The sequence below is a fragment of the Aethina tumida genome, chromosome 4, assembly GCF_024364675.1.
Source record: "Aethina tumida isolate Nest 87 chromosome 4, icAetTumi1.1, whole genome shotgun sequence".
Lineage (NCBI taxonomy): Eukaryota > Metazoa > Arthropoda > Insecta > Coleoptera > Nitidulidae > Aethina > Aethina tumida.
Genome location: NC_065438.1, coordinates 6,354,831 through 6,367,672, shown reverse-complemented (window position 1 = coordinate 6,367,672; position 12,842 = coordinate 6,354,831). Strand labels below are relative to the sequence as shown.

General features: G+C 26.2%; 1 protein-coding gene across 5 annotated transcripts in view; it reads left to right on the top strand.

Annotated features, from left to right (window-relative positions):
• The window catches only part of LOC109605355 (serine/threonine-protein kinase mig-15), a 44,088-nt gene that overhangs the window by 14,928 nt on the left and 16,318 nt on the right, over window positions 1–12,842 (top strand). For all 5 annotated transcript variants that reach the window (XM_049966558.1, XM_049966557.1, XM_049966561.1 and 2 more), the window contains exons 3-4: window positions 8,104–8,311; window positions 11,900–12,076. In XM_049966558.1, the coding sequence (XP_049822515.1) occupies window positions 8,104–8,311; window positions 11,900–12,076 (385 nt within the window). The remainder of the gene's footprint in view (window positions 1–8,103; window positions 8,312–11,899; window positions 12,077–12,842) is intronic.

Here is a 12,842-nt window from a genome sequence, read left to right as displayed (position 1 = left end):
ACTGACAGAAAGGTGTGTTGAGTTCATTTTAAAGAACTGCATACGTTTTATAGATGTGAAATAAATTTTATAGCACTGATTAATAAATTTAGGACTATTAATATTAATTTAAATAATTAAAAATTTGTTGGATAAAAACTGTTTAACACTCTGCTTTGCATAAATATTATTTATTTATTAATAGGATAATTCCTGATAATTGGATAATTTTGAAATGATTTGTAAACAAATTTAGAAAAAAGAAATTAAGGAAATAGTTGAGTCAATGATTGAAGGTTGTGCATATAAATATTTTATAGAACTGCATTCTTTTTTTTTGTAGATTGAAATATTTGTTTGTAGCCCTGACAGATTGATTTAAATGTAAATTTAGTATGATTAATATTAATTTAAACTCTCTTTTTTCATGTCAACATCAATTTTACTGACAGAAAGGTGTGTTGAGTCCTACTTTGTGTATATAAATTCAATATAATCATCAAATCGAAAAAGAATAATGTTGCACAAGTATTTCTTTATTTTTTTAAATAAAATTATATTTGATTGTTGGATAATTTTAAAACTTTAAAAACTAGATTTACGTAGAAGCCATTAGGTTACAGGAGCTGTATATATTTCGTAGTACTACATTCTTTTTATAGATTTAAATGTCTGGTTAAAGTACTGACAGACTTAAATGTATATTTAGGATGATTAATATTAATTTATGCAATCAACGCTTCTTTTTAAGTCAAAAATAACATAATGAACTACGGTTTTATTTAGAGAAGTTATAAAAATATTTAGTAAAAAGGTATCATCATCTCAATTTTTTGTACATAAAGTTAATAAAAAATATTATACGCAGAATAGTTTAACTGTTTACTGAAAATGTCCTGTTTTGTCTGGATATCTTAATATCAATTGGTTATATGGAATAAAAAAAATTCTTGTTATCGATTAATCACATCCGGAGTTACATAAAAATTCGTCACACAAGTATTCGAAACATTAGTTAGATGCAGTTTTCTGGCTCGCTAACACGACATTATTCACACAGTTGAATCCAACGGATCCGTAAAACGTGCACCGCGGTCTATTAATCACCCTGCATCGATTGTCGGACCAAACGATTTTTCTGTCGCCGTGCGAAACGTAGGCGTCCTGTCATCAGGATAAAAATTAAATGAAGCTGCTAGCGTAAAATAACAGGATTACGTCCGCGTTTAATTCAATTAACGGGGTGTGCGAGTGTGTTTGTCGGGCCGAGGGGGTGTGATTGCTCAACAAACTGTCGTCCTAACAGAGAACGATTTGCATTTTCCAGCGTTTATTTTTAGAAAATCCCGGACGACCACGCGAGTATTGATAATGCGGGGACGGGTCTCCCTAAACAGACCCTTAATTTATTAGGAGAATGTGTCGATTGGATCGTTTCGGTGATTTAAGGCGAGTGTTTCGTAACGTGGACGCCGAAAACCTGACAGACCAGTTGGGAATGCGAGAACAACTGTAAAAATTATCTTCGAACGTTTATTTTATAGGGATTTATGCATTAAATATCTCCAAATAACAGTTTCAGCGGGAATCTACCATGAAATAAACGCTGTGTTGTTTATTGTATATTGGATAATGCAAGAAAACGTTTTCTTTGAACGTTTCTCAATTATTTCAAAAGATTGGACAAATAACAACAAAACGTGCCTCAGAACTAATCGAAGTTGTTGTTGTTTGCTTGAAATTAGTATACAGAATGAACAAAAGATTAAACCAATAATAAGAGATAATCTCTCATCTATAAATTCATTTTAAATTACAAGTAAAAGATAATTATAAACTTGTCGGTGTTTGTGCTTATTTTAGATTATGTTATTATATTTAATGCTACAAATATTTCAATGTTTAGCACTTAAAACTAATTAATATAGAGTGTTTATCTACAGAATTTCATATTTAACCACACAATCAATATTATTACGATAATTACTTACTGAATGCACCAGACATTTTGATGTATATGTTAATTAATTGTGAATAATTCATAAAACACATCTAATCGTTAATTCCATTTAGTTATATTTAGCCTTTATTTTTATTATTCGTGTCCATTTCAGATCTAAAGTTGATTAATCTTGAAAGTGAGTCAACCTAACTGTAAATTTTAAACTGAATATGGAGATTAATTCCACTTGCTGTTGTCTTACCACACGTAAAACTTGACCGAGATATTATTTCGTCTAAATTTTGTCAGAGGAAGATTCTAATATATTTAAATGTCCCATTTTTTTCGGAATTTTAAATTCGTTTATCCTATTTTACACATGTATGGTCCTTTATCTTAACCATCAAATGTTAAATAGTGTTGTTTAAATGTTACATTTTGTTCTATTTAAGACGAAAAACTGTTGATTAAATTGAATATTTTTCATTTCAGTTTAAATTTTAAATCTTCCTCAGTTAGTGCCTATTACCCTCAAGGTTATTGCTCAAATTTTGATCCCCTATTATTTATTTTGTTATAAGAGATGCAGACAAAAGTTTTAATTAAAATTTATAATATTATTTCTGAATTTTTGTGAAAAATACTTAAAAATACAGAGGAGTACATATATCTTCATCTACGAAGGGTATATACAGAATTGTTGGTCACATTTTGATCCCCTATTATTTATTTTGTTAAAAGGGATACAAACAAAAGTTTTAATTAAAATTTGTAGCATTATTTCTGATTTTTTATGAAACATGCTTATAAATACAGTGGTGTACATATATCTTCATCTACGAAGGGTATATACAGGATTACTGGTCACATTTTGATCCCCTATTATTTATTTTGTTATAAGAGATACAAACAAAAGTTTTAATTAAAATTTATAACATTATTTGTGAATTTTTATTAAACATACTTATAAATACAGTGGTATACATACATCATCATCTACGAAGGGTATATACAGAATTATTGGTCATATTTTGATCCCCTATTATTTATTTCGTTATAAGAGATACAAATAAAAGTTTTAATTAAAATTTATAATATTATTTCTGAGTTTTTATGAAACATACTTACAAATACAGTGGTGTACATATATCATCATCCTCGAAGGGTATATACAGGATTATTAGTCACATTTTGATCCCCTATTATTTATTTTGTTATAAAAGATACAAATAAAAGTTTTAATTAAAATTTATAATATTATTTCTGAGTTTTTATGAAACATACTTACAAATACAGTGGTGTACATATATCTTCATGGACGAAGGGTATATACAGAATAATTGGTCACATTTTGATCCCCTATTATTTATTTTGTTATAAAAGATACAAACAAAAAATTTTAATTAAAATTTATAATATTATTTCTGAGTTTTTATGAAACATACTTATAAATACAGTGGTGTACATATATCATCATTCTCGAAGGGTATATACAGGATTATTGGTCACATTTTAATACCCTATTATTTATTTTGTTATAAGAGATACAAACAAAAGTTTTAATTAAAATTTATAATATTATTTCTGAATTTTTATGAAACATACTTATAAACACAGTGGTGTACGTATATCTTCATTTACGAAGGGTATATGCAGGATTATTGGTCACATTTTGATCCCCTATTATTTATCTTGTTATAAGAGATACAAACAAAAGTTTTAATTAAAATTTATAATATTATTTCTGAATTTTTGTGAAACAAACATACTTAAAATTACAGAGGAGTACATATATCTTCATTGACGAAGGGTATATACAGGATTATTGGTCACATTTTGATCCCCTATTATTTATTTTGTTAAAAGGGATACAAACAAAAGTTTTAATTAAAATTTGTAGCATTATTTCTGATTTTTTATGAAACATGCTTATAAATACAGTGGTGTACATATATCTTCATCTACGAAGGGTATATACAGGATTACTGGTCACATTTTGATCCCCTATTATTTATTTTGTTATAAGAGATACAAACAAAAGTTTTAATTAAAATTTATAACATTATTTGTGAATTTTTATTAAACATACTTATAAATACAGTGGTATACATACATCATCATCTACGAAGGGTATATACAGAATTATTGGTCATATTTTGATCCCCTATTATTTATTTCGTTATAAGAGATACAAATAAAAGTTTTAATTAAAATTTATAATATTATTTCTGAGTTTTTATGAAACATACTTACAAATACAGTGGTGTACATATATCATCATCCTCGAAGGGTATATACAGGATTATTAGTCACATTTTGATCCCCTATTATTTATTTTGTTATAAAAGATACAAATAAAAGTTTTAATTAAAATTTATAATATTATTTCTGAGTTTTTATGAAACATACTTACAAATACAGTGGTGTACATATATCTTCATGGACGAAGGGTATATACAGAATAATTGGTCACATTTTGATCCCCTATTATTTATTTTGTTATAAAAGATACAAACAAAAAATTTTAATTAAAATTTATAATATTATTTCTGAGTTTTTATGAAACATACTTATAAATACAGTGGTGTACATATATCATCATTCTCGAAGGGTATATACAGGATTATTGGTCACATTTTAATACCCTATTATTTATTTTGTTATAAGAGATACAAACAAAAGTTTTAATTAAAATTTATAATATTATTTCTGAATTTTTATGAAACATACTTATAAACACAGTGGTGTACGTATATCTTCATTTACGAAGGGTATATGCAGGATTATTGGTCACATTTTGATCCCCTATTATTTATCTTGTTATAAGAGATACAAACAAAAGTTTTAATTAAAATTTATAATATTATTTCTGAATTTTTGTGAAACAAACATACTTAAAATTACAGAGGAGTACATATATCTTCATTGACGAAGGGTATATACAGGATTATTGGTCACATTTTGATCCCCTATTATTTATTTTGTTATAAGAGATACAAGCAAAAGTTTTAATTAAAATTTATAATATTATTTCTGAATTTTTATGAAACATACTTATAAATACAGTGGTATACATACATCATCATCTACGAAGGGTATATACAGAATTATTGGTCATATTTTGATCCCCTATTATTTATTTCGTTATAAGAGATACAAATAAAAGTTTTAATTAAAATTTATAATATTATTTCTGAGTTTTTATGAAACATACTTACAAATACAGTGGTGTACATATATCATCATCCTCGAAGGGTATATACAGGATTATTAGTCACATTTTGATCTCCTATTATTTATTTTGTTATAAAAGATACAAATAAAAGTTTTAATTAAAATTTATAATATTATTTCTGAGTTTTTATGAAACATACTTACAAATACAGTGGTGTACATATATCTTCATGGACGAAGGGTATATACAGAATAATTGGTCACATTTTGATCCCCTATTATTTATTTTGTTATAAAAGATACAAACAAAAAATTTTAATTAAAATTTATAATATTATTTCTGAGTTTTTATGAAACATACTTATAAATACAGTGGTGTACATATATCATCATTCTCGAAGGGTATATACAGGATTATTGGTCACATTTTAATACCCTATTATTTATTTTGTTATAAGAGATACAAACAAAAGTTTTAATTAAAATTTATAATATTATTTCTGAATTTTTATGAAACATACTTATAAACACAGTGGTGTACGTATATCTTCATTTACGAAGGGTATATGCAGGATTATTGGTCACATTTTGATCCCCTATTATTTATCTTGTTATAAGAGATACAAACAAAAGTTTTAATTAAAATTTATAATATTATTTCTGAATTTTTGTGAAACAAACATACTTAAAATTACAGAGGAGTACATATATCTTCATTGACGAAGGGTATATACAGGATTATTGGTCACATTTTGATCCCCTATTATTTATTTTGTTATAAGAGATACAAGCAAAAGTTTTAATTAAAATTTATAATATTATTTCTGAATTTTTGTGAAACAAACATACTTAAAATTACAGAGGAGTACATATATCTTCATTGACGAAGGGTATATACAGGATTATTGGTCACATTTTGATCCCCTATTATTTATTTTGTTATAAGAGATACAAGCAAAAGTTTTAATTAAAATTTATAATATTATTTCTGAATTTTTATGAAACATACTTATAAATACAGTGGTGTACGTATATCTTCATCTACGAAGGGTATATGCAGGATTATTGGTCACATTTTTATCCCCTATTATTTATTTTGTTATAAGAGATACAAACAAAAGTTTTAATTAAAATTTATAATATTATTTCTGAATTTTTATGAAACATACTTATAAATACAGTGGTGTACGTATATCTTCATCTACGAAGGGTATATGCAGGATTATTGGTCACATTTTGATCCCCTATTATTTATTTTGTTATAAGAGATACAAACAAAAGTTTTAATTAAAATTTATAAGATTATTTCTGAATTTTTATGAAACATACTTATAAATACAGTGGTGTACATATATCATCATCTACGAAGGGTAAATACAGGATTACTGGTCACATTTTGATCCCCCATTATTTATTTAGTTTGAAATAAAATTTATCAGTAATTCTGAACTTTTATAGGAAAAATATGTGTAGGATAGTTGGTTACTTATTGAGCTATTACTTATTATAACAAAAAGTTTTAAATATAATTAGTAAGAATATATATGAACTTTAATGAGTACGAGTTTCAAATTCCTTTTTCTTTTTCATAGTTTTTGACTTGTAATAAAATAAATAACCTACTAATTGTTTTGATTGCTTTTACTCAATTTTCACTGAATTAAAGCGTCTAGACATCGATATCACAAAACCCGACGATATAATCAAGTAAACTGTACGCTCAGACACTTCTAAATTGCAAGAAAATGTAGAAAGAAAAGACGCAAACAATCTGCTCTAAAAAAAACCCAAATTGAGCTCCGATATCGTGCCTTCCACGCTTTGAACTTTGATCCGCAAAAAATTGCGCCGCGTTCGTCATCCCCGAAACGTCGAAAATTCCACCCCGAATATAGACAAGGATTGAAATTTACCCCGTCGTAAATCGAAATCACATCGTGTTTTTATCGAAAAACAACATAAACGTCGATATCCGGATATGGATGCGTTATTAACATAATTCCGTCATAAAATGGACGGGTCGAACTCTAATTTATTCCGGTCATAATTCCATCGTATGTATTTATTGTCGGTTTCAGGAAGCGTTTCCACGTATTCTGCATCGGAATAAAAATATCAGCTGTCTCGTTACCTTGGCGAGACCGTCGAAAATTTTATTTCCTTCGTTTTACCTGTCATAAAGGAGTATTTGTGTAACAAATTTGGCTTTTTTATGCAGGTGAAACGTAAATTAATATTATTTACACACATAAATATAAATACGGATAAGCCAGTATCAAATTTCTCCACCCATTGATTATTTTTCAGTTGAAATCAGATAAATAAATCTGGAAATCCATAAATATCTGAAGATAAGTCGTGTGAATCTGTGCAATAATTTATATTACCAGGAATATTAAATTACGTTTTATCGTCCTATGCAAATAAGTCAGTTATTTTTATATAAACCATTATGAATCAGTTTTAATTTTTATGACAAAGTGATTCATTTTATAGCCGATATATCAAGATAAAATATGTAATTTATAACATGTTCAGAAGAGCACGTAAACGGGGCATTTTAAGCTCACTTCCTGAATATAAAACAGACTTATTCTAATTGGCATCACATTTTATTATAGTTTTGACTGCGGTGAATTAGTACAGATGTTAAAGAACTTGTTGCGTCTATTAAGATATCCGGAATTATCAGAACGGGCCGGAAACGCAAAGGGTACAGGAACGGAGGGTCATACATTTGTTGATAAAACCGACGTTTTACGAGCAATAATAAAAATACATTCACCCGACGACAGATTCGGAGACAATCTCAATTTGTCACAGACAATAACCTGGTGATTTCGCCTTGCCATCATGCGAACGGCGACGTTGGCGGAAGAACCGTGATTTTAACGACTTTTTGCTACTTTAATTACAAATATAATTAACCGTAGGACAGTAAAACTAGTCAAGGAAATTCCTGGCATTCGGACGGATTTTATTGATCCCCCCCGTTTTTGTTTTTGTAGGGTCGGCACACGAAAACAGGTCAACTGGCCGCCATAAAGGTGATGGACGTGACGGAGGACGAGGAGGAGGAGATCAAATTGGAAATCAACGTGCTGAAGCGGTATTCGGATCACAGGAACATCGCCACCTATTATGGGGCGTTCATCAAGAAATCGCCACCAGGGAAGGACGACCAACTCTGGCTGGTCATGGAATATTGCGGTGCAGGTAAAAAACCAGTCTAAATCGGCGATTTGGACCAATAACATCTTTTTATTGAATTAACAAGAAAATATGTGTGGTTATAATTTTATTTTCTTTCTTCGACCTTTTTAATGTCTGAGAATTTCAAGTTTTCTTTTCAAAATAAAAACTTATTTTTTTGTTTTTATCTTTTGAACAAAACTTTTTGAAAGTATTTGGCAACAAAATATATAATAATAGTAATAGAAATAAATGTATGTGGTATTATACGTATAATTTTATTTTTAATTTTTATTTCTACAATCATTTAATATTTTATTTACTAATTCTGTAGTATATATAGAAAATATCAAAAATCTGTGACCAATTATTTATAAGACGTCATTTTTTTTAAATCCCTTTTTTTGGTTTTTATCTTTGAAAAAAATTATTTTATCACTAATTAAGAACAATTTATCTTATTAAATATTTTTTTATTAATTAAAAAATGTAGTTTTTAAATATAAAAATACAAATTGACTTCAGTAGGGTTTATAAAAAAGTATTAAAAATGTGGAGGATATCCCACGACAAAATCAGGTTAAGAATATTCTATAAAATTGAACTGTACACATATGTTTAGGAATATACAGAATTAATATTAACTTTTTGAAAGTATTTGGCAACAAAATATATAATAATAGTAATAGAAATAAAAATATGTGCTATTATACGTATAATTTTATTTTTAATTTTTATTTCTATAATCATTTAATATTTTATTTATTATTTTTTTTTTTTTGGTTTTTATCTTTGAAAAAAATTGCAATATCACTAATTAAGAACAATTTATCTTATTAAATATTTTTTTATTAATTAAAAAATGTAGTTTTCACTTGAAAACATTAATTTCTAATATTTTTAAATATAAAAATATAAATTGACTTCAGTAGAGTTTATAAAAAAGTATTAAAAATGTGGAGGATATCCCACGACAAAATCAGGTTACGAATATTCTATAAAATTGAACAGTACACATATGTTTAGGAATATACAGAATTAATATTAACTTTTTCAAAGTATTTGGCAACAAAATATATAATAATAGTAATAGAAATAAATATATGTGGCATTATACGTATAATTTAATTTTTAATTTTTATTTCTATAATCATTTAATATTTTATTTACTAATTCTGTAGTATAGATAGAAAATTTCAAAAATCTGACCAATTATTTATAAGACGTCAGATTTTTTAATCCCTTTTTTTGGTTTTTATCTTTGAAAAAAATTATATTATCACTAATTAAGAACAATTTATCTTATTAAATATTTTTTTATTAATTAAAAAATGTAGTTTTCACTTGAAAACATTCATTTCTAATATTTTTAAATATAAAAATATAAATTGACTTCAGTAGAGTTTATAAAAAGTATTAAAAATGTGGAGGATATCCCACGACAATATCAGGTTAAGAATATTCTATAAAATTGAACTGTACACATATGTTTAGGAATATACAGAATTAATATTAACTTTTTGAAAGTATTTGGCAACAAAATATATAATAATAGTAATAGAAATAAATATATGTGGTATTTACGTATAATTTTATTTTATATTTTTATTTCTACAATCATTTAATATTTTATTTACTAATTCTGTAGTATATATAGAAAATTTCAAAAATCTCTAACCAATTATTTATAAGACGTCAGTTTTTTTAAATCTCTTTTTTTTTTATCTTTGAAAAAAATTATATAATCACTAATTAAGAATAATTTTAATTTTTAAATATAAAAATATAAATTGACTTCAGTAGAGTTTACAACAAAATATTAAAAAATGTGGAGGATATCCCACGATAATCAGGTTAAGAATATTCTATAAAATTGAACAGTACACATATGTTTAGGAATATACAGAATTAATATTAACTTTTTGAAAGTATTTGGCAACAAAATATATAATAATAGTAATAGAAATAAATATATGTGGTATTTACGTATAATTTTATTTTATATTTTTATTTCTACAATCATTTAATATTTTATTTACTAATTCTGTAGTATATATAGAAAATTTCAAAAATCTCTAACTAATTATTTATAAGACATCAGTTTTTTTAAATCTCTTTTTTTGGTTTTTATCTTTGAAAAAAATTATATAATCACTAATTAAGAACAATTTAACTTATTAAATATTTTTTTATTAATTAAAAAAATGTAGTTTTCATTTGAAAACATTCATTTCTAATATTTTTAAATATAAAAATATAAATTGACTTCAGTAGGGTTTATAAAAAGTATTAAAAAATGTGGAGAATATCTCACGATAATCAGGTTGAGAATATTCTATAAAATTGAACTGTACACATATATTCAGGAATATACAGAATTAATATTAACTTTTTGAAAGTATTTGGCAACAAAATATATAATAATAGTAATAGAAATAAATATATATATAATTTTAATTTTTATTGAAAACATTCATTTCTAATATTTTTAAATATAAAAATATAAATTGAGTTTAGAAGGGGTTATAAAAAATATTAAAAAATGTGGAAGATATTCCACGACAACCAGACTTAAGAATATTTTATAAAATTGAAATAATTAAATTATTTAATAAGAAAATTGATAAATAAAAAAATATGTGGATATCCCACGGTAATATTTTTAGGTTTATACACAATTTGTATTAATTTTTTGAAAATTAATAATATAATAGTATATTAGACACCCTTAAAAGAAATGTGAATATACCACAACAACCAATGATTTATCAATAATTTCTGAAAAATTAGTAGAAATTATATAAAAAGATTTCCAAAGTGGAGGAAATAAAATTTTCTAAACTGAATTTATGTTTCATTAACAGTCATTTTTATTGACTTTGTCCACTTGATACAAATATTTATGTTACACATACGTTTTTCGTTTAAATTTAGTTTCAGTATAAAGGATCGATTTCTAAAGAAATCATTTATCGTCATAATAAACTCATTTCTTCTTTGATACCAGTATAAAATTTAGACAAAAAATAAACTGTTTACAGTCTATTAATTCGCAAATAGTTTCCTTAATTTATATGGGAACTGTTTTCTTATAGAGATTTCAAATTATTATGTTCAAGATGCATAATTCATGAACAACTTGTTGCAGTTAATAAATACACGAGTTTCATACAGTATGAATATTAAAATTATTCATAAAAAAAGAGCCGATCCTAAATATAGAAACTGGTAAAACATGTCCAATTACTTACCTGACTGTTATCTCAGAAATTCAATTGTAAGTTGCCATATAGCAACCGGCAAACGATAAATTAATTCGCAAGTAATTGAATTGTCTTTTGACGCGTTAAAATAATTAGAGAATTTCACGTGTCATATGGAAAACGGCGTTGAAGCGTTCACCGTCGAAAATCCTAAAAATAAGCCTCCGTTTTTACGTTTTATTTATTTATGTTAGCGTACGGTTGGCGTTGTTTGTACGAAATGCAACACAAATCATCGGTCGAATTCGATTTTCGTTTGATTCGAACGCATAACTGTCGGCGACCACTTGAAAAATTTCAGCCGCCAATTAATTTACATCAACATCAACTTACTTAATTATTATTTCAGGTTCGGTGACGGATTTGGTGAAGTCGACGAAGGGCCAGTCGCTGAAGGAGGAATGGATCGCGTACATAAGCAGGGAGATGTTGAGGGGCCTCTCATACTTACACTCCAACAAAGTCATACACAGGGACATCAAGGGACAAAACGTCCTTTTGACGGACAACGCCGAAATCAAATTAGGTACGGACGCGTTTTTGTTCGCTCACAAAAGAGGTGCCGTTAATTGAAACGCTCTCTCCGGTTCGAGAGCCGGATTCCCGGATGTTGAATAATATTAAAAGTTAATTGGAAATTGAATCAAAAGCTGGTAATTATTGGCTTCATATTGTTTTTGTTACATCATTCCGCAGTTATTGAATAAAAAGTCCGTGATTTTATTAATTGAACTCGTACAAGTACGTAGACCTTGTTTAACATTCCTCTGTGAGAACCAACAGTTATTTCCCATATTAAATCGTTATAAATTAACCATTTATGTGGCACAAAAAGACTCTTTTTCTCAATTATGTAGTTATTATCAAAATTTTATTTTTCTCGACGATTAATTGTAATATAAAAAGTGACCAATATAGTCCACAATTTTTTTTAATTTTGCAATATAATCTTTAAAATTCCACACTTTTGCTTAACATTTTTACAATTACAAGGTTATAATTATTAAAATTTCATAATTTATTAGAAAATATTTGATTTTAGGGCACAAATCACCAAGATTATAGTAATTTTGATCAAATCAGAAAACGATACTGATTAATTGATTAAAATTGAATGTTTCAGTAATTTTTTCAGTGCTTACATTATGTAAATATCCAAAATTTTACTAATTTAAAGCGTAAAACATAAAATTCTCATATTTTTAATCAAATTTCCTTCCAAATTCTTTAATTTGATAAGAAAAGTAATCAGTATTTAACATTAATATTAACACATCCCACAAAATGTTTCT